The sequence below is a fragment of the Ochotona curzoniae genome, unplaced genomic scaffold (assembly GCF_017591425.1).
Source record: "Ochotona curzoniae isolate NIBS_2020 unplaced genomic scaffold, NIBS_Ocur_1.0 scaffold_4701, whole genome shotgun sequence".
NCBI classification, from domain to species: domain Eukaryota; kingdom Metazoa; phylum Chordata; class Mammalia; order Lagomorpha; family Ochotonidae; genus Ochotona; species Ochotona curzoniae.
This window is the reverse complement of record NW_024467122.1, coordinates 18,638,289-18,662,204: the sequence shown is the minus strand read 5'-3', so window position 1 is coordinate 18,662,204 and position 23,916 is coordinate 18,638,289. Positions and strand designations below refer to the sequence as shown.

Here is a 23,916-nt window from a genome sequence, read left to right as displayed (position 1 = left end):
TTACTTCTTTCTTGTTTATAGAAAATGCAAGGGAACTGAAACATTTTTTATTAAGTTCATCTTACTAGTAATCAGATATATAGACTAAAGTAACATTTTTTTGTCCAAGGGGGAGAAAAATCTTTCAAGACAACAAATCCCAATACTGACAAAGAAACATAAGAAACAAGGAATTTCAAATCCTGGTCTTAAAAGGAAGGCTTTCGGGGGTGGTGGAGGGCAATTTGATATATTTTAAGTATCATAAAAATTGCCACATCCTTTGATAAAATTTCTCTTCCAGAAATCAATGATGCTCAAAACAATTTACAAAAGCAAGTATTATATAATAAAAGCAAGTGATTAAATGTAATTTCCTGTACAAAAAAATCTATACAGTTTAATCTTATTTTTCTTTAAAAAGTATGTGAGTATTCAGCAGTGTCTATATTTTTGGGCATACATGAAAGGGACTTTAAAAGTTTGTGAAAAAGTGGGATTAAAAGATTATCCAAATTCCCATGAACTCTTCAAAGTTCTTTGAGAGGTGCTTACATGAACAGGTGAAAAAGGCACAGCCTGTTTAGTTCTTCTTTTTTGGTATTCTCCCAAGTCAAGTATTTGAGAGTACCAAAGTGGTAACATTGGAGGGCTAGCATTGTAGCATAGTAGGCTAGGCTACTGCATATGAACCAACACCTACACCTCAAGTCCTGATTGCTCTGTTTCCAACCCAGCGCCCTGCTAATGAGTCTGGGAAAGCAGTAGAAGATGGCCAAGTACCAGTATCCCTGCAACCCAATGGGTGACACAGAGCAAGTTCCTGGCTCCTGGCTTCAGCCTGACCCAGCCCTACTCACTGCAGTCATCTGGGTAGTAAACCAGCAAATGAAAGATCTCTGTATCTGTGACTCCCTCTCTCTGGATCACTACGTTTTTTAAATAAATGAAAACAATCTTAAAACAAAAATATAGTAGCACTAGTTGTATATATAGCATTACATACTCTTATTACTGTAACAAAGGCTTTTAGGGTTTTAAAATATTTTATTTATTTTTATTGGAAAGGCATATTTACAGAGACAAGGAAAGACAAAGATCCTCCATCTGACGATTCACTCCCCAAGTGGCTATGATGGCTGAAGCTGAGCTGATCTGAAGCCAGGAGGCAGGAACTTCTTCTGGATCTCCCACACAGTTGCAGGGTCCCAAAGCTTGGACCATATTCAACTGCTTTTCCAGGCCACAAGCAGTGAGCTAGGTGGGCAGTGGAGCAGCCAGAACATGAACCAGCACCCATATGGGATCTCGACACATGCAAGACAAGGATTTTAGCCACTAGACTACCACGCCGGGCCTAGCTTTTAGTTTTTTTTTTACAAAGAATTATAAAACATCCCTGTTAGAATGGAAAAACTATTAAATGTTAATAGCAATTCGATTTTTTAGAAGATTTATTTATTTGAAAGAGAGAGTGACAGAAAGGGAACAGGCTGGAGGGAGAGGAAAAGGGATCCACAGACCAACAGGCACAGATCTTCCATCCACCAGTTCACTTCCCAAATGGATACAACAGCCAGTCCTGGGCCAAGCTGAAGCCAGGGAATTCCATCCTGGTCCCCCAACGTGGGTGACAGGGGCCCTAAAGCCTGGGCCACTGTGCCATCTTCAGCCACTTGCCAGGTACATCAGTAAGAAGCTAATTTAAAATTGAGTAGCATGAGGAGGGGCATGATAACTCAACAGATTAGTCCTCTGCCTACAACACTGGCATACCACATCGCCATGGGTTCTAGTACCAGCTGCTCCACTTCCAATCCAGTTCCCTGCTATGGACTGGGAAAGCATCTGAGGATGGTCCGAGGCCTTGGACCCCTGCACTGATGTTAGAGACCCAGAGAAAGCTCCTTGCTCCTATATTCAGACTGGCTCAGCTCCAGCCATTGTGCCCATCTGGAGAGTGGACCAGTAAATGAAAGATCTTTCTTTATCTGTCTCTCCTTCTTCTATAAATCTACCTTTCAAACAAAAACAAATCTTTTTTAAAAAACAAAAAGTGAGAGGCACAGATTTCAATCAGCACTCTGACATGGGATGTTGTTGTCCAAGTGTTGGCTTAACTTCTTGCACCACAGCACTGGCGCCAGCAATTAACTCTGAAGAACAGTAATTCACATATTTTTCTACAATAACCATGTATTACTTCAGAACCACGTGCATTAACTTTTGTAGACTTAGAAGACTGAAACAATAACAACTAACCTTTTCAGTTCTTCTGAAGACCACATTGGCATGTTGAGGAATGTTCACTTCCAGAGAGTCCCTTTGTCGAAATGGAAATAAGTGGCTTACATCACTAATATGAAGAATAATATCATCCAGGATGTCAAGCTAACATAGAACTGCAAGTTCTTACGCTAAAAGATGCTCATGGAAAAGATCACAATTAATTTTGAGGAATTTTACACAGAAATGTAACTAGATTTTCTAGTTTCCATCTTAATCTACATCTTCATGTAGCAAGGAAGGTTTAAATTTCTCAATTTTTACCTTTAAAATTAATGTACAGACTTCAACTCAGCAACTGGTTCTTGCTTTGTTAGAATCTTAGAGATTTTATTCATAACAGATTATCACATATTAAAGTAAAAATTCTTGTCAATGAATATTGAAGATACTTAACAAGGCCCAGTGCAATGGCCTAGCAGCTAAAGTCCTCGCCTTGAACGCACCGGGATCCCATGTGGACGCCGGTTCTAATCCCGCCAGCCCCGCTTCCAATGCAACTCCCTGCTTGTGGCCTGGAAAAGCAGTGGAGAATGGTCTAGAACCTATGGACCCTACACCTACATGAGAGACCTGGAGGAGACACCTGGCTCCTGGCTTCAAACAGGCTTAACTCTGGCCATTGCAGCCACATGGGGAGTTAATCAGCAGATAGAAGATCTTTCTGTCTCTCTTACTCTCTGTAGATCTGTCTTTCCAATGAAGATAAATAAAATCTTTAAATTAAAAAAAAATTACCTTAAAAAAATTACCTTAACAAGAGGAGAACTCCTGCTTTTCCCAGAAGACGCCAAGCAATCCATTCTGCAGTTCTTTTATCAGCCTCATATGTTGCTTGCCGGCTAACAATAAAAACCAGTGGCAAACCTAGTTGCAAATGAACTGTTGAAACACGTTGAGGATCTTCAGCCACTTCTGTCTTCATTAAAAACACAGAGCAGAAAGTTTTCACTGTGAGACAATAATGTTCCAAAATTTGAATCTAAACTATACTTCTTAACAAAGTTACAAATAAAAAGCAAGACTTTGAAAGAAGACCAGCTTTGACAGAAATGATCTCATAATTTCTTAAATTTAGTGTTCCTGATGCACCTGTGAATGAGTTCTTTGACCACTGAAAGGATAAGACATAAAACACTCAGAGGCACCATGAATATTACTGATGTTCCCCTGCAAAGGAGCAATTACTACTGATGCTCCCTTGCAAAGGAGCAATAGCCTCTGCCAGTCTTAGAGTTAACTGAGGAATACAAGGAATTCAAAACACCTGTTATAAAGCTTCTTCTCAACAACGAGAAGCACATACAGGAGTTCAAGAAATGTAAGGAATATGTCACACAGGAAATAACAGCAATGAATTAAATGAAAACTGACATATTGGAAGTTAAGAACACAATGTAGCAAATGAAAAATCCCATGCAAAGCCTCAATAATAGGATGAGTGAGGCAGAAAAAAAAAATCTCAGAATTGGAAGATATTTCTTATCACAATGGGGAAACAATCAAAAAGCTGAAGTGGAGCTGGATCAAGTTTAAAAAAAGTATTCAAGAATTAAGAAACACTGTTAAAAGGCCAAATATAAGAGTTATGAGAGTTTAGAAGGCACAGAAAGAAAAGCTGGGTTTAAAGATGTATTAAAAAAAACAATGAATGAAAACTTCCCTAATATGGAAAAAAGAACTGAGAAACAATATACAGGAAGGACACAGAACTGCAAATAGAGTTGACAAAAATGATCCTTGCCACGACACATGATAATCAAGTTCTCTTCACTCAAACATAAAAAAGGATCCTTAAATATGCACATGAGAAAACTCAGTTAACATTTAGAGGAACCCAAATCAAAATCACAGCTGATCTCTCAGAAGAAACTCTACAGGCTAAAAGAGAATGGAGTGACATATTCCAGATTCTAAAGGGGAAAAATTGTCAACCCAGAATAACTTATCCAACAAAGCTTTTCTTTGTGTTTGAAAATACAATTCTTCCACAGTAAAAAAAAAAAAAAAAAAAAAGCTCAAAGAATGTGGCTCTTCAGATCTGCCCTACAAGTGATATTTAAAGATGTTCTCTTGACAGAGAAAAGGAGTAACACCTATCAAAACCAAAGGCAAACATGTAGGCTGCCCCAATAAAACAAACAAAAAAGACTAAATTAAACAACCCAATGCTAAAATGACAAGACCAAATGACTACTTCTCCATATAAACTTTGAATGTAAATGGCTTAAACTCATCAATTAAGCATCACAGATTAGTGGACCGGATCAGAAAACAAAACCCATCTGTCTGTTGCCTACAGGAGACACAGCTCACCAACAAAGATATGTAGAAACTGAAAGTGAAAGAATGGAAAAAGATATTATCCAGAATAGGCTAACAGAAAGGAAAAACAAGCTGGTGTAGCCATTATATTAGATAATACAGACTTTGATGTGAAAAACACTGAAAGAGATGAAAAAAGACACCACATAATGATCAAAGGATCTATTCAACAAGAAGAGATCACCATAATATATGTATATGCACCAAATTCCAGAGCATCCAGCTATGTGAAACAAATATTAATGGATTTAAAGGCAGACAAAGACTCCAGTACAATAACAGTGGGGGACCTTAATACTGCTTTAACATCAATGGACAGATCGACAAGATAGAAGCTAGCAAAGAAACAACAGAACTCACACAGAGCACTATACAGCAAATGCACTAATTGATGTCTATAGAACCTATCATCCTACAGATCAAGAATACACTTTTTAAAATCAGCACATGGACTGACCATGTTATAGGCCACAAAATAAGCCTCAGCAAAATTTTAAAAATTGAAATTATACCATGCATCTTCTTATGCCATCATAGAGTAAAACTGGAGCCCAATAAGTCAGAATACCCTAGAAGACATGCAAATACCTGGAGACTGAGCAATATGCTATTAAATGAACAATGGATTAGAGAGGAAATCAAAGGGGAAATTTAAAAATTGCTTGAAATAAATCAAGACGACAACACATCAAAACTTATGGGACACAATCAAGGCAGTGTTAAAAGGAAGTTCATCTCATTCAATGCTTATGTTAAGAAATTAGAAAAGCACCAAGTAAATGAGCTAACTATACATTTGAAGGAGCTAGAAAAACAGTAGCAAAGCACTCCCAAGATTAGCAGGGGAAATAAAAACAAAACAAAATAAGGAAGGAAATAACAAAATAGAAACCAAAAGAACTACACATAAGATCAATGAGTAAATGAATCAAAGATCTAGTTCTTTGAGAAAATCACAAAATAGATTCCCCACTATCCCAACTAATCAGAGAGAGAAATAGAAAAAGAGAGAAAGATTAGTCAATAAGATCACCAATGAAAAAGGAAATATAACAAGATACCTTGGCCATACATATTAGGAACTACCACAAAGACCTTTATACCAACAAATCAGAAGACCTAGAAGAAATGAATAGATCTCTGGATACATTCAGTCTGCCAAAAGTGAATCACAAGGTAATTAATGATCTAAATAAATCTGTAACAAAGACTGAGATTGAATCGGTAATTTCCTCCCAAGCAAGAAAAGTCCTGGGCCAGACAGCTTCATGGCAGAATTGTACCAAATGTTTCAAGAGGGACTCACCCCATTCTTCCATAAGCTATTCCTAACAATAGAAAGGGAGGCAATCCTTCCAAACTCTATGAAGTCAATATCATCTTAATACCATACCGGCTAAGCTGTGGTTTAGGACTCTATTACATAGTTTCTATACATTCCCTGACTATTCCTGCTAACGCACACTTTAAGAAGCAGCAGGTGGTGGTGCAGTACTAAGGTCCTGCCACCTTAGTACTGGGAGACCCAGAAGGAGTTCCTGGATCTTGGCTTAGTTCTGGCACAGCCCTGACAGTTGCAGGCATTTAGGCAGTGATCCAGCAGATGGAAAATCACATTCCATCCTTACCCTGGGTCTCTCTGTCTTTCAAATGAAGTGAAAATACATATGTAAGTATATTTTTTAAAAAGTCTATTGTAGTACATGAAGTAAGATTATTGTGATGACTTTAACGGAAGACACTGCCATATTGTGAAAGGGCTAAATAGTCAAGGGACCTGAGAACAGCCAACAGGAATCCTCACCAATTTAGCATAAACCCTCACCAATAGCCAGCAAGAAAACAAAAACCTGAGTCCTAAAACCATAACTTAGATAAAGGAGAGTGAAAGTTGTTTTCTCTTTGCATAATTGGAGCGCCCTTAGTAATTTAGCAGTGGAAAAAGGGAAAATAAGGGCACAGCATGATGGCCTAGTAGCTAAATCCTCAACTCATATGAGCACCAGTTCATGTGCTGGCTGTTCCATTTTCCATCCATCTCCCTGCTTGTGGCCTGGGAAAGCAAAAGAGGACAGCTCAAAGCCTTGGGACCCTGCACCTGTGTGGAGACCCAGAAGAAGCTCCTGGCTCGTGGCTTCAGATTGGCTCAGCTCTGGTCACTGCAGCCACTTGGGGAGTGAATCAGTGGATTGAAGATCTTTCTTTCTGTGTCTCCTCCTCTCTGTAAATCTGCCTTTCCAATAAAAATAAATAAATCTTCAAAAAAAATGAAAAAGAGAGGGTATAAGAAACAATCAGTAAGTTAGCCAAAGTGCTAAATCATTAAAAAAAAATTATGTCATACTATGAAAATAAGGCTTCATCGTGTCTATTGAAGCCATTTACACGAACTCACATGGAAAATACTCTCCTCTCCCCCAGACTCCCTGAGCCTATCCTATCAGAGTTTGAGAGCAGCGCAAAGTTAAGCAATCAATTAGGTTTGGGCCCACATGCAGTGTGGTCCCTTGGGTATAGCTTTTTGTGAACCATTCCTTTCCACCGGAAGACCTGGGAACTAAAGAGACAAATTACTAGTGCCCAGGACACATTCAACAGATTATAAGGAAAAGGACATAAGCTGACCACCAGACACTCTCCTGTTTGGAGAAGGGTGGGAGGCAGTGTTAGTGAAGCTCACAACTCTGACGCTCATCCCGAGGATGCTGCCAGTTCTACGGTGTGTTCAGTCCTACTTCCTGAGGCTCTAGGATAAACCATGCGGCCAGTGCCGTCTTTCGGCTATCCGCCCTCTTTCATTAAGACAAAAAGAGTGAGTATCTGTATTGAGCAGATTTTTCAGTCTTTTACTGCTCACAGAAATCTGGGGGCTCTGAAGTCTATTTAATGCTATTTCTGCGGCATTCTGCACAAACTGGCATAACTGTTTTAAAACCTTGAAGATTTTTAAATTACAAATTCATAACTCACTCCATAAGATAAAAACTAAAATTGCAAATGTCCTTGATAAGTATAGAAAGTGACAATACAGAATAATAAAAATTACAACTAAATGCATATTGTAAATTAAAATTAGCATAACAGAATATGCAAAACTGACAAACATTCTTACTCTGGGGATGGAATTGTTGATATTTTAAAACTCACGCACTATATTTTTATTAGCATAAAGGAAACAGATTTAATGTATTTCACAGATGCAATTCTAAGAAGATAACCATGCTTCCCCAATAATAAAAAAAGATTATAAGGGACAATTATGAACAGTATTTGATGCTAAATCGAAAAACCATGAAGAAACAGAATGTACATACAACTTACTAAAATCAAGTAATAAAGAAATAGAAATAAATTCTAAGGAGATCCATGACCAGCAAAGAAATTAAGATCAGTCACCAAACCCTTCCGATCAAAACATTTCCCATCCAAGAACCTGGGACAGGCACAGCAATTAGCATGCCTCCTGGAACACTTGCATCCCATTTCAGAGTGCCAAGGTTCAAATTCCAGCCACTATCCTAACTGCTTTGGGTATTTGGGGAGTAAACCACCAAGTAGGCTATATGTCTCGCTCTTTCTAAATTAAAAAAGAAAGAAAAAACAAAGTTCCACGGTCCCCCAAAGTTCACAGCAATATTTCTTCCCACTAAATTCAAGCAAATATAACACTTCTTATACTAAAATTGGTGACATGTATAACACATTATTTCCACTAATCCACTCAGCCCTCTGTCTTTATGTGTCTGTTATGGATGCAAAACGACTGCCATGATGCTCATCTAACAGTTAACTTCTGAGTGACAAGAATAGGTATCTTTTTTTAAAAAATGATTTTTAGATTTTGCTGCACTGTTTATATCACACATACACCATTATTATTTTTAGAAAAAGATATACCAAATGAGAATAGATGATTTTTTTGTATGTTCAAGCCAACCCTTCAACCTTCCAGAGACCAGCTTGTGATCACCTTCACTTAGTAGGTCTCTAAAAATGTCTCCCAGGATAATGCTAAGGAAAGTAAGGTATCAAAAATCCCATGATTCCAGAATTTTACCATCCCCTGAAATGATGGAAAAAACAATGAAAGAGGTATTAAGAAGTAGCCTTTGTGTTCTGTGAGCAGTCACCAAGAACCAGAGTTCATTATGACTAACCATACTTATACATAATGTTTTGTATTGCTGGGTTTCAATGCCATAATAAATTAAGGCATTATAATGCTGTTTTACAAATGGTTTATCTTCTATTCTACTTTCAACAAGGACATATTGCTAAATCTCACAAAATTAAAGAAATATACCCACCGGAAAGAGAAAACAAAGTAAGCTCATCTGAAATAAATCACATTATCTATATTAAAACAAATTTTATGCAAACATTTTCTACATATTAGACTAAAACACATACCAACAAAGGTGCATTCATTGTTTTAATAAATAAGTGAATGTTCAGTATAGTCAATGGCTGCTTCATTAATATTCTTCGACATTCCTGAGTTGAGTCCAACACCAGTTTACAATGAAAGAAATAGAGATGAGCATATTCTATCTCCTCAGAGCTGCAAATTAAAAATTAGGGACACAATTATTTAATGAAACTCAATATATGACACTTTTACCATAATAACAAATCTCTTTGTCTTTAAGTGTTGCAATTTTTACTGTTTAGTAAAAGCCAAAAAGAACATAATGTAAAAATCAGAAAATTAAAAATAAAATGACGGGCAAAAAATTATCTATGACATTAAAGAAATATTAATATTTCAACAAACCACATGAGTTGCATGAGCAATTTTTGTGCTGAATTCTTTCATATGGCAGCTTCTAAATCAGGCTCCATGCAGGCCTACACAACTTTCTTCAATAAAAGACTGTCACCTTGCGTACAATGAGATTATCTTCTGGTTGCTTTTCTAGAGCTACAATAAATGAAACTTTGCAACACAAAGCTTCTAGGTTTAATTTAAACTCAAAGCTGTTTTGAATACACTCTAGCAAAAAAAAAGTGTAACTTAAGATAGAACCCATGTAACATTCTGTGGGAGTTTGTATCTGAAATATTACAAAACTCAGCAAGTATCTATTTCAAGTTTTGGATTCCCTTCAACTTGAGATTTCAAAGATAAACTTATAGTGGGTGTAAGGTTTGCCAAAATTAAAACAGTACTTTAAAAATGTCCATATGGCATTAGTAGGGTTTGGCAAAATACTACAAAATTTTATTTTTGAGATGATATTTATTTTTGAGACATGATTAAATTGAGTGTTCAACATTCACAAATTTCAGATTTAATTAGAAAGCAGTTTTCATTACCATAGATTCAATTATCACAGCAATGATCATTTCAAGATTTACCTATAGACACGAGACAGCTGAATAGTATCCTATAGCCATTTTAAGGTGTATAGAAGCTAGTCGTATATAAACTAAAATTGAAATGTCAATGAACTAGTCAAAGGATGTGGTTAAGGACTTGCATTTTTTAACATATTGGGTACCCAATACCATATCAATTAATTCCATAATGTTGTAAATTGTTGTTGATGTTATGTTGTGGCTTTTAATAGTTTGGGGTGATATTCTGCCAGCTCTGCCTTCAGACCAGGGATGGTCTCCCCAAGAAACCATTGAATTTATCTGGACAATAAAATGCTGGGATCTATGCTTGGTATATGCTTGCAATGAAAGACTCTTGAGTGAATTGGAACTGTAATACTGCAACAAGATGGAGGAATCCACCATGGGGAGAGGACAAGGGGAGGGGTTGGGGGAATCCCAGAGCCTATGAAACTGTGTCACATAATGCAACGTAATTAATAATAATAAACATTTCAAAAAACAAAAAAAGATTTACCTAATAACTACTGCTCTTTCAGCCCTGTGCTCAACACAAGAAGATACATAAGACAATTCAAATTCTTAAAGGATTTGTTTCTTAAAATGTAGACTGTATGTGTAACACAAATGTCACAGGGAACAACAACAAAAAAAACTTCATCCTGCCTCTACAAGAAATGAGAAGGAAAGGAAAGGAAAGGAAAGTTGTCACTGAGCTTAAACCAAAAGGGATGAAATGCTTCCCCAAAAGGCCAAACAAACAAACACCAGCCATCTCCAACCAGCAAGAAACAACATAGCTAGACACAATGGACACATGATTCTCAGGGGGGACCTTGAGAAGACAGTGTGGAACACAGGAGGCCCTGGTTACAGCTGGATTAAGGATTATAACCTTTGCACAAACAAGCAATGTTAGGAAGCAGGGAGTCATATTCTTGCTGGTAACAGATACCAAGAAAAAGGAGAAACTTACTGAAAGGTTTAAAAAGTAAACAAAGGACATTCAAATAGCAGGATCACTGTATAATCCCATTTATGTAGATCAAATTCCAAGTTCCTGAAAGAGAAAGGTGATCTCCTTTGCTCAGCTAAGCCTCAGCCAGGCATCCTCCTTTGACTGAACTGACCGTTGCAGGCACAAACACATTCTTACAGAAGGAAACAAGGGCTAGTGTCTCTGTGACATGCTACCTCTTTTACTCCCTAACATATACGTCCAGAAATGTAATTTCAAGTACAAATACAACACAATCCAGTGATGAATAGATTAGCCTGATTCAGTGTTACAGCCAGAGCACACAGATATGATCGGTGCTCAGCACACAGAGAGCATTCAGTAAGTACTTCTGAATAAAAGACAAATGAAATAAAGAATGCACTCAGAGACAACCCAAAGTCAAAGACAACTTCTTCATCCAGAGAAGATGCCACAAGACTACTATATTTATACTCTGAGTCCTTTCCTGTCACAACAGGAAAAACACCCTCCCACCTTGGTATCCAAAAATAAATAATAATCCAAACATTTCCAATATATCCTCAAAAGCAAATAAAAAAGGACAATTGCATATTTTAAACTCACATTTTAAGAAAAAAACACAAATTCTTCCAAAATAATATTGTTCTCTAGTCTCATATCAGAACATATATATATTTTAGCATGCTAAAATATATGCAAATACCAGAATATATACATAGAAGTGTATACATATCTATACACTTCTCTCTCTATATATATATTCTGTATATATACACACACAGAATATATATATATGCTGTATACATATATATGTATTATATATATAGTCTGTGTGTATATATGTATGTATATGTATCTTGTGGATATTGTTTATAAGGCAAACAATAGAACCTATATCTTGGAAATATTTAAATCATGTTTTAAGCATGTTATTACTGCTTATAATTATTCATTACTTACAAATGTGTAAGCTGGCAGAAGAGATAAAGCAAAAACTGATGCTCACAGAAGCTCTGGCCTACAGTGGAGTCACCATGTGATGAAAAAAACGAGGGGCAAGTGTTAAAGCACTGCATGTAAAGCTGCCACCAGCAATACCGACAACCACATGATGTTGGTTCAAGTCCCCGGTGCTCCACTTCCAACCTAGCTACCTGCCAATGCACTCAGGGATCTATAGCCATATCACCCCCAATGCGCTCAATGTCGTCTAATGCACCTGGGAAGGCAAGAGAGAATACTCACGCCTGTGCACAACATGGAGATATGGAAGAAGCTTCTGATCCCCAGCTTCAGACCAGCCCAGCTCGGGCCATGAAGGTCATTTGGGGAGTAAAAACAGTCATAGAAGATCTCTGTCTCTCCCTCTCTCTCTGTAACTCTTTCAAATAAATAAACGAACAAAAAGTGGGGCCTGGTGCAGGAGCCCAAAAGCTAAAATCCTTGGCTAGCATGTGCAGTGATCCCATATAGATGTCGGTTCTAATCCCGGTGGCCCAACTTCCCATCCAGCTCCCTGCTTGTGGCCTGGGAAAATAGCCAAAGTCCCAAAGCCTTGAGAGCCTGCACCCATGTGAGAGACTCAGATGAAGCTCCAGGCTCCTGGCTCCTGGCTTCAAATCGGCACAGCTCATACTGTTACGGCCACTTGGGGAGTGAATCATCGGACGGAATATCTTCCTCTCTGTCTCTCTAAATCCCTGTATATCTGACATTGCAATAAAAATAAATAAATCTAAAAAAAAAAAAAGTGAGGCTTTTCCCATTCCAGAAAGGGAAATTAGCAGTCCGCAGTGGGAGTAGCAAAAAAGCCAGCTAAACTAATGCTTCTTGTGTCTTCTGACGCAGTGACAAGCCACTGCAAGGTTACCAGTACTAACAGCATAATTCTCTAGTTATTAAAAACATAATTCTCATACAAATAACAAGCACACATCAAGGTTTTAACTTGTTAATCAGACAACCAACACAAAAGACAATCAAGGAAGGAGAGACTAACGGGAAAAACCAGCTAGGTTAATGTCACACAGAGCAATAAAAACAGACCTTCACTGTGCAAGAACTTTCTTGTCTGCCTACAACCTTCCCCTCACAATATCACCCACCTCCCTCACCCTCAACCCCACAGCACAGTGGCCCTGGGAGCTGGCCCAGGAGAAGCAGATGGGTGACAATGAGGCAGGGGAGGGCAGGGTGGCGGGAGCTGCATGGTGTCACGCTACTAACACCTCCACCACGTGTCTGTGTCACTCACTGTGAAATCAAGCATTAAAACCTGGGGGAGGGGGGCTTCATTTCATCAGTTTTCTGAGTGCCAGCCTCTAAATTCAGAGCTGTAACATTTCGGGCCTTTAAGTCACTGCACAGTATCCACAATAGCTCCTCCTTTCTGAGAAGTCAGCAGAAGGCTCACTCAGAGCCCTTACACGGCATTCAAAGGTCTGAACATCACCACTTTGCCTTGGATCAACTTTCCAGGAAAGCATTTAAAGTCAAACTGTAGTCCTTTCAAATGCACTGATTACGACTTGTACTATTAAGTTCTAAAGGAAGAAAAACTTCGTCCTAAATTGCCCTGTAGATGGGACAGTGAAAAGAAGACCTTTACTTAAAACTGTGACTTAGAAACCAGACAAAAATAAAGATTGAAATGATGTGTTTAATACTCATATCTAGGTACATTTTTGGATAACTATGATAAAGCAACTTAATTCTCACAGAGAATGTGGGGAGCTTTGCTATGAAAGCTGTTACTTCACCCCATCCCATCACTGTGGGAGGCCCATTCCTACAAGAATCCCCTCACTTGGCCTTTCTGGGAACACACCTTGCAGCTTGTCCATCGTGACTCCCTTCACCCTAGTCTAACATCTCTTCCGGATGGTTCAGACTACAGAAAGGCAGTGGATTACAATGAAGAGCATGTTAGGTATCTTCTGTATGTTTCATCCTCCTACAATTCCATCAGATAAGCTTAATGCTGTCAGAGTATGATGGCAATGCTGACTAACATGCAAAGTGAAGTGATCAGGAAACTTCTTATACATGCTTATAAATGCTTCTTATACATACCCAATGCTTTCCAAAATGGCCATTTCTGTGGTTAAGACAAACTGACATGTGGTCCCATATGCAAAAGCAGCTTCCATCACTGCCCTGTGCTCTGGGAAAGAGACAAGGGAGTGGGGAGAGGAGGAGGAATTAGTTTGCATGACTATACAAACTTCTTTTCTGAAGAGACATTTTTTATGTTCTGTTATATTTAAACAAAACTCCTTTGCATGGATTCGCAGCTAGGAAAGTGCAGGCAGCAGCGGAAGTTCCATTGGGGGTGGTGGGGAGAAAAAGCCTTTCCAAGGTAAAAGAAGAATCAAGACAGAGCAGAAAACAAGTTACACGTGAGTATGTAGCACATGACAATCTTTGGTAGTTTCTTCCCAGTAGTAAGAAATAGAATATGAATCCACCATATGTTGACATATGTTGCTTTTTACATATATACATGTCTGGGTATATTGTTTCTGGCTTAGTTTTTTAAATCAAACTTATTTAAAAAAATTCTACAAGGCATATTAAAGATAACAGTCATCCTCCTAACCTCCATTGCATTTCCATTCCCAACTCTTCGACTATTTCCTTTGCATACCTCCAAGTGCCCAATATTCTTGTTTCCTGATAGAGATACTTGAATTTATTCATATATACACATATAAAATCTCAATATTGAGGCTGAATCATGGCATACATGGCAACTACCTGTAATGTCAACACTGTATACAGGCACCAGGTCATGTCCCAGCTATTCCACTTCTTTTTTTGTTTTTGTTTTATTCCCTATGTGGCCACAATGACTGGAATTGAGTCAATCTGGAGCCAGTAGCTTCTTCTGGGTCTCCCACATTGGTGCAAGGTTCCAAGACTTTGGGCCATCCTCTACTGCCTTCCCAGGCCATAAGCAGGGATCTGGACAGGAAGTGGAGCAACCAGGATATGAACTGGTACCCATATGGGAACCTAGCAGATGCCAGGCAAGAATTTAGCCACTAGACTATTGTGCCGGGCCCTCAGCTGTCCCACTGCTAATCCAGCTCCCTGCTAATGGCCAGGAAAAAGCAGTGGAACATAACCCAAGTGATTGGGCCCCTGTCACTCCCATGGGAGGCCTGGAAGAAATTCCTGACTCTTTGCCCTGGCCCAGCGCTGGTCACTGCAACCTTCTCAGAAGTAAACTAGCAGCTGGAAGATCTCTCTCTCCCTCCCTTGTGACTCTTTCAAATAATTTTAAAAATATGTTTTTTAAGATCTCAGTATTGCTAATTGAGTTGCCATTAAAGAAATGAATCGGCTGCATTTTCTAAAACTCAGTTCTACAAACGTACACACTGCCCCATTACCTCAACTCCCTAATACTGTTCTAACTTTTTAGATCAATATTCAATATTTACATTGTGTTGACTCAGTAAATACTACTTAAGATGAGTCCTAGAGTACAAAATGACTATTGTTTTTTAAACCATCTTTTTTTCAATACACATTATCTTTTCAAATTTTTATATTGATTTCTTGCTAAACTCTTCTGCAGTTTCCTAACTGTCTCTAGACTTCAAAAATAGCAGGTATACCGCAGTTGCAGCTTCCTGGGACATGTCTGCAGAGCCTTCCAACTGGATCAACACGGACTGCTGCTGCTCAGCCTGCTGCGCAGCTGCCGTGTGCTCACGCAGGGGATTCTCTTGTCTCTCGTGTATTAAGTGCCTGTGCCTATCTTCCTCCTTCATGATCCCTCGCTCCCACTCCACAGCACAGTCCTGTGAGACACTTCTCGTGACTGGAGTTCTGAACATGTCCTTGTTCTATTTTCATAACTAACTTTAGCTAACCAGATATATAATTCTAGGTTTACCTCCTGTCCTTTCTTCTATTTCTTATACTGCAGGTATGAAAATGCCATTCTGTCTCTATTGCTTAAAAATGTTTGTTTGGGGCTCAGTGCAATGGCCTAGCAGCTAAAGGTCCTCGCCTTGAACGCACCGGGATCCCATATGGACGACGGTTCATATCCTGGAGCCCAACTTCCCATCCAGCTCCCTGCTGTGGCCTGGGAAAGCAGTCGAAGATGGCCAAAGCCTTAGGATGTTGCATCCACGCAGGAGACCCAGAAGAAGCTCTGGGCTCCTGGCTTCAGATTGTCTTAGCTCTGGCCATTGCGGCCATTTGGGGAGTGAATCATTGGATGGAATATCTTCCTCTCTGTCTCTCCTCTCTGTATATCTGACTTTGCAATAAAAATAAATAAATCTTTTAAATAAATAAATAAAAATGTTTATTTGAACAACACAGAGACAGAGCTCCTGTCTAACAGCTTACACCCCCTAACACTCACACCAAGCTGATGTTAGAAGTGAGAAACTCAATCCAAGTCTTTCACTTGAGGAACCAGAACCCAGTTATATTTTTTCAAGAACTTTTTTCTTGTCCTGCTTTGTTTGTTTGCTTGAAAGGAACAGAGGCTGAGAGCTCCTCCCCATGTGTTTATTCCCCAAATGCTCCAGCTTGGCAACTCCAATGCCAGGCACCAGGATTCCATTCTGTATGCTGGGCAGGAACACAATTACTTGAGCCTTCACCTGCTGCCTCCTAGAGTACATATTAGTAAGAAGCTGAAATCAGGAACCAAAACCAGGGACTGAATCCAGGTACCCTGACATGGGACACAGGCTTCCTAGCCAGAGTCATCCTCTGTGCCTGCACCTGTCCTACTGTCCTGCTGTCCTTCTTTTCATTGCAAATCTGTTTTCCCTTGCTATGGAAGATTTTAGAATAAACCTTTTTTTTTCTTTGATACTCTAGTTTCAAAATAAGAAACCTTGTAATAGCTCTATAGCCATCCACTACACTAGAATTCAACGGGCCTTCTCTGCCTGGGAAGTTTACCTTCACTTCTAAGACATCATGAGGCGTCTCTTTGATGAGCTCCTACTTTCTGTATTTGGTTTTCCCTTTTCCCTTTGTCACACTTCTTTTTCTCAACTGAGTCTTTTAGCACTGAAATCACATATCAGATTATCTTTTCATCTCCCCTCCTTGTTGAGTTATCATCAGCTCCACAGGCAAGATCACTCTACCTCATTCCATAAAGAACGTATCTTCAACATACTTTCACCCTTGCCATAGGACCTCCCATCATGCCCACCTAGAGGACCCTTTGAAAACCCGACCCTCTCAACCCTTGGCTCTGCTTCAAAGACCTCTCTGTCTACTTGCCTTTCTGCCACAATATCATCCCAGGCCTTATAACTGCCGGTTCCTAAAAACATCTCCATTATCTCGGTCTGTGCCACCTCCCCACCTACACCATTGCAGGAAACTGTCCAATGCATGTCTCCAATGCACCAGGTCCGATAACCCAGTGATCGTTCCACTTTTGACTGTCCTACACTCCTCACCTGGTCCTCTGTTCCCTCCTAAGCAAGCTCCAATTCCACATCAAGCTTTGTCATTCTTTGACCTGCTCCCTGGGCTAAAACAGTTGAACACTCCACAAAAGTAAATGTGGCTAGAATAGGAAAAAAAACGCATCATCTCGCTAATCAGTTGCTGATAGGACCTATGCTACCTGGCAGTCATTCTGTATTTCCACGCCTCCTAAACAACTATATCATCTCTCCTTTTCAATTTTTAAGCTAGCTGGTGACTTCATTGCTACTTCAATGAGAAAATGGAACTGTTTTAAAGACAAACCAAAAAAGCCTCTGAAGCTTCCAGCACCCTAACTTACCAGAACTGATGAGCACATTCCCTCATACCTCTCCTGTTACTATCCTGCCCGCCCACTTAAAGAAAGACAACATAGTTGGAAAGACATTTCAAATTTATTTTAAATATTAAGATCATGGTTAGAAAATTCAATCTGGTAAGTACTTCAATATACTCCCATAAGTACAGAGGCTCAGCAAAGATGAAAGCAAAAATTAACCAATACCTGGTGTTCCAATGGCTCTGACATATGCAAAGACGATATCTGCTTTCCCTTTTAAGGCATTTTCTGTATTCTGAAGGTCTTCTGGGGTAGTAATATACTTAACTTCATTAAAAAGAAGAGCACTGAAATATATATACAGATGTGATTAGAATAATCTCATAGGTATTTCGTTATCCACTATTATACATTAGTGTTAAAGAAACTAACCCAAAAAGAAATGTAATGCCTATGAACAACTTCTCAGTAATAAGAACTGAGGCTTCCTAATAAGACTAAATTGAAATTACTCTCCAGTTACTAATTATTATCTGAGAACATTTCCCATTTGATTCCTTCATAGTACTAATTATGATTTTTTATGTATCTATTTATTTGCTTGTCCTTGCCTCGCTCATTTTTTTTAAGCCATTATTCCCTTGAGGTAAAGAGCTTGTGTAACGATTTAGAATAACATCCAGTAAACCACAAGCAACTGTTTGCTGAGTGAACATAAGAAATATAGGGCAGGAATTGGTTATTTCCATTCTTCATTTGAAGAAACTCTAGTTCCATGCACTTATTACATCAAGGAACCAGGGCCAGGGCACAGCGCTCTTGGTCCTAGCCTAGTGGTCTTTCCACTGACTGTGTCTTCCAAATCACCTTTTAATATACAAATCATAATTTTCCATCTACAGTTATCTCATTTCTTAGTTGTCTACTTCTAGATATCTTCTGCCTCACTAACAATTCAGTCCACTTAATACTACAGGTCTGTGTGTATAGGCATTTCCTTTATGTTAACCAACTTGAAGGAGTTTTTAAAGTTGTCTGGGACCACCTATTTTCACTAACAGAGCAGATGTCAAACTCTTTGATCTCAAGGATCCTTTGCAGTCTTAAAAGCATGAACAGGAATTTTTAGGAGGATGAAATTCAAATGATTAAGAGATACAAAAAAATTCTCAGTTTCTCTAACCATCATTGAAGTGTTAATTAAAAAGACACAATGGGCCCGGCACGGTGGCGCAGTGGTTAAGGTCCTCGCCTTGCACGCCCGGGATCCCATATGGGCGCTGGTTCTAATCCCGGCAGCCCCGCTTCCCTTCCAGCTCCCTGCCTGTGGCCTGGGAAGGCAGTCGAGGACGGCCCAAAGCTTTGGGACCCTGCACCCGCGTGGGAGACCCTGAAGAGGCTCCTGGCTTCAGATCGGCATAGTATCAGCCATTGCGCTCACTTGGGGAGTGAATCATGGGACGGAAGATCTTTCTCTCTGTCTCTCCTCTCTGTATATCCGCCTTTCCAATAAAAAAAATAATAAAAATAAATCTTTAAAAAAAAAAAAGACACAATGAGTTTCCACCTCCAGTGAGAACGGCCATCATACAGAAATCAGAAAACAATAAATACTCGTGATGATATGTGGGGGAATGTACCCTGGCCCCACTGTTGGCGGGAATGTAAACTGGTCCAAGCATAATGGGAAACGGTATGAAGACTCCTCAGATACCTGAAAATAGATCCAGCATATGATCCAACTGTCCCAGTCCTATCAGCACACTGAGAGACACCTGTGTCCGCACGTCCACAGCAGTGCAATTGCTAACGGTTAACATCTGGAATTAATCCAGATGTGCCTAGCAGCTGATGAACAGATCAAGACAATGTACTATGGATATGCTATATAATACTACTCAGCCATAGAAAAGAATAAAACCTTTGTCTTTTGCAGCTAAATGTATTCAGTAGGAAAATACTATGCTGAGTGAAATAAGTCAGTCCCAAAAAATACAAATGCCATGTTTTCTCTGATCTATGATTACTAATACACAGAGAACAAAAAAGCAATCTTTATAAGCATAATTAACACCCTACGATTTGATTACAATCTATAGCCCTTGTCTATACTCATGAGGAATAGTAGGATTTTGTTTATTTTTTTTTCTTCCATTTGCTACGTATTAATACCTTTACTTATTGGACAGTTAAGCTTATGGTTGTGAAGCCAAAAGAAAATCTGCCATTGTAATAACTAGGGGAGAAGGGGGTAGAATTAGGGAAGGCGGGGAGTGAAGTGGGAGGCACACCTGTGCTTCTAACTCTGTATCAGGAAACGTGAAATTCACTTACTTTATATAAACAAATAATGTTAACATTAAAAACAATTAGCAAGGTCCTCAGAGAGCTTTTTGCTCATTTTCAAAAGCATTTCAGCAAGTCTGGAGACAGTGGAACCAAAAAACAACTTTATTTTCATGTCCAAAAAAATTTGAAATTCATGCATAAAAGAGATCTCTGAAAAGTTTATGGAAAATGTGCACAACAAAAACTATGCATATAATGCAAAACAATTTGCACCAAAACAAACTTATTTTTTAATCCCATTTTCCATGAACTTTATGAAGTATTTTTTAAAAGATTTATTTATTTTATTGGAAAGTCAGATATACAGAGAGAATGAGAGACAAAGAGGAAGATCTCTGTCCACTGATTCACTCCCCAAGTGAGCCGCAATGGGCGGCACTGTGCTGATCTGGAGCCAGGAGCCAGGAAGTTCCTCCAGGTCTCCCACGCGGGTACAGGGTCCCAAGGCTTTGGGCCATCCTCAACTGCTTTCCCAGGCCACCAGCAGGGAGCTGGATGGGAAATGGGGCTTCTGGAATTAGAACCGGCGCCCATATGGGATCCCGGCAGGTTCAGGGTGAGGACTTTAGCCACTAGGCCACGCTGCTGAGCCTTTGAAGTATTTTTTCATAGGTCTTATCCATCAGTAGTAGCCAAAATAAAAAACAAAAATTTTAAACATAGGTATTATTTGTAGTACCAGTTTGAGTCCCAGTTGGTTGGCTTCTAATTCAGCTCTCTACTAATCTGCCTGAGGGGCAGTGGAAGACATCCCCAGCATTTGGATCCCTGAATCCCTCGCAGGAGAAAATTAATTGAGTTCCAGGCTCCTGATGGCAGTCACAATCTAGCCCAGCAATTATAGGAACTTAGGGAGTAAACTGGTGGATGGGAGAGCTCTGTTTTTCTGTCTGCTTCTCTCTCTCTCTCCCATTCAAATCAGAAAATGAAAATTTATATAAAATTTATTCATTAGACTGGAAATGTTATAGTGTGCATAAAGCTGATGCCTACAGATCCAGCTTGCCATATGGGATCCAGTTTGATGCCTGGCTGCTCTACTAACAGTCCAGCTCTCTGCTAACATGCCTGAGAAGGCAATGGAAGATGGACCAAGTCCTTAAGGCCTTGCTCCCGCATGGGAAATCCAGAAGAAGCTCCTGGCTCCTAACTTCAGACTGGCCCAACTCAGGCTGTTAACGGCCATGTAGAGAGTGAGCCCAAGAATGAAAGATCTCCATCTCTGTTACTCCCTCTCTCTGTAGCTCTGCCTTTGAAATAAATAAACTTCTTAAAGATAGAGTTATGGAGGAAGAGGGAGAACACAAAAAGAGTATACACACTTTCATCTGCTGGTTCATACTCTAAATGGCTGCAATGGCCAGGGTTGGGCCAGCCCTAAGTCAGCAAACACACGTGACCCGAGGCTCACACAGGGTCTCAGAGGTGCCAGCCCTAGGGCCATCTTTTGCAGTTTTTCCAGGTACATTAGTACGAAGCTGAATTGGAAGTGAAGCACCACAACATGGTCCCTGAAAATTAACTTTCAAAGCCTTAAAATACTGAAAATACAAATGTTTTCTAAAACGGGACTGGTGAATACAAATTAATCAAAGCCAGTATTTATTGGGTGCCTGTCACATGTCAGACAGAGCAGTAAGCAACTTCTACGTAGTGGTAATACACCACTTTTAGAGCTGCCCTTTCTTTCTCTCTTCTGGTCTGGGATTCAGATTTCTGAATCTCCCAGATGGGCAGAGCTCAAGGCCTGTCGTAAGAGCTGCTAATACCACATGCTGTCAGGAGTGCCCTGCTGCAAGGCATGCGTGCATGCTCCAGATCCCTTGCACGAGATTCAGGAACAAGTGATACAAAGAACACAGACAGTGGTGAATTACCATAGGAAAGGAAGACGACAGTCAACTTCAAGAGTAAGAGTGACACAGTGCTAATGACACAGGCCTTGACAGCTGTGACTTCCGGCAATTACACAGCAGCCCTCCCCGCATCACTCAGAGCTACACCACCTCTATTTCCAGTTCTTTGGTCCTGCCCAGGAGGCTAGGATTTTCTAGTCATTTTAAATTGTTCACAGTTCAAGCCAGTCAGACCTGGATTCTGGGGCTTCTATGGAGGAATCCTTGGTAATGCACTCTGCCTGTTCCATTTTCCTGACCATTACCAGCATGGTCACTAACGCCATCTTAAAGATAAGGTCCTGGGGCTATGATTAGACACAGTGAGGTGAGCCAGTACCTGAAATGCTAGCCATTCATGTGAGTGGCAGTTTGAGTTTGAGTCCTGGCTCCTCCACTTTCAACCCATCTCCCTGCCCAAGTCCTTGGGCTCCTGTACCCACGTGGCTGACCCAGAAGAAGCTCTTGGATTCAGCCTGACTATTGCTGCCATTTGAGGAGTTAACCAGCAGATGAAGGGTCTCTCTCCTTTCCTCACTCTCTGTCTCTCCCTGTTTCTCTGTAATTCTGCCTTTCAAGTCAGCAAAAAAATAAATCTTAAATTACAGATAAGGTCTTAGAGCTTAATGAGTTTACTCTGGCTCGTGTCCCAAAGCTTGGTAAAGTTGTGATAGTGAGGTAATTATACATCCAGCCTAAGGACCTTGGGAATCTGAGGGTCTCTGAGATGCTTCCCAGTGGCTTTCTCACTTGGCTGGATCTTTTATACGTACATTTGCAGAATTCCTGGTTATCTAGGGGTTGCAAGGACCAGTTCCACCAGTCTGTGCTCCTCACTCCAAGTGCAAGGCAGAAACAGAGATGGACAACCTGAAAAGACTCCTGGGAATTTTCTGCTCTGTTGAGGCGTCCAACAGCTTGCAAAGGGAGTTCTGCTGGCCAGCAAGACCCTCCTTCTCCTTGGCAGGCATTTCCTGGGGCTCGCCTCTCATAACTATTAAGCAGACAAGACGGATGGCCCCGAAGTGAACGGACGTCAGAAAGAGAAGGAACAGCGGCTACCTGACCCCACTTGCTTTCAGAAAGAGGTCATTTTTAAATGTCTGTCATTATTCAAATTCTTAAAAATTCAATAAAAAGGAAATGTTATTTTCTAATTAACCAAACCAAAACCCCCAGGACAAAGAAAGAGAGAGAGAAATTACTTTCATCTAAATTAATTATATTGTGGCTGGGAAATTTCACATATAAAAAGAAATATCCCAAAGTGCCTTATTAAGCATTTTCTAAATACAGTTAAGAGAAACAGCCAAGCTGATGTTCCCCCTGAAACAGAAACTCAAAGTACAATAATGTTTACAAATACCAGTCCTAGTCAGACATATATTCTCTATCCTATTTAGTTTTCTTCCGATAAAATTCTTAATCACCAAAAACAATCATAAGGGCTTATAAGAACTTTAGATGATTTCTGTTCCTTCCAGTGTTAACTACCAAAATGTGAAGCTTTCAACTCTATCAAGCAAGCTAGTATTCACTAAGCACCAAGCAGAGGGGTACACAACATGCCCTGCACTGGTAGGGGCATTCTATACAACTAGTCATAGTTTAGAGAGTGGTCAGTACAGCTGTGAGGAGTTCAAACCCAAGACAAACGAATTTATACTACAAGCTCTCAGCAGAGTGGATGTCCCTAGCAAACAAAAAGCCATGTAGGAATAAACCTGCTGCAGAGGGTGGTGGAGCGGGGGAATGCACTGTTTCAACACCTATTAAAAAGGAGACTGGCATGGGCAACAGCTCAGGAGTTTTAGAGTAAAACACCTCTAAAAATAGCTTTCTGCAAAGGCTATACAGGAACGTGACCTAACCACTTGATACCCAGGTCTGCAGTAATGTGTGAAAAGAATCAAATATTCACAGAAATGATGAGAGTTGAAAGTAATTCCTAAAACATATGAAAGTTCATGTAGTAATGAAGACCATATGAACTTGGAAGGAAA

General features: G+C 39.8%; 1 protein-coding gene across 1 annotated transcript in view; it reads right to left on the bottom strand.

Annotated features, from left to right (window-relative positions):
• Window positions 1-23,916, bottom strand: part of TXNDC16 (thioredoxin domain containing 16) — an 80,936-nt gene that overhangs the window by 35,170 nt on the left and 21,850 nt on the right. Inside the window, exons 8-12 of the mRNA XM_040969122.1 lie at window positions 17,895-18,016; window positions 13,985-14,075; window positions 9,001-9,151; window positions 3,018-3,184; window positions 2,242-2,302 (exon numbers count right to left, since the gene is read on the bottom strand). Of these exons, the coding sequence (XP_040825056.1) occupies window positions 2,242-2,302; window positions 3,018-3,184; window positions 9,001-9,151; window positions 13,985-14,075; window positions 17,895-18,016 (592 nt within the window). The remainder of the gene's footprint in view (window positions 1-2,241; window positions 2,303-3,017; window positions 3,185-9,000; window positions 9,152-13,984; window positions 14,076-17,894; window positions 18,017-23,916) is intronic.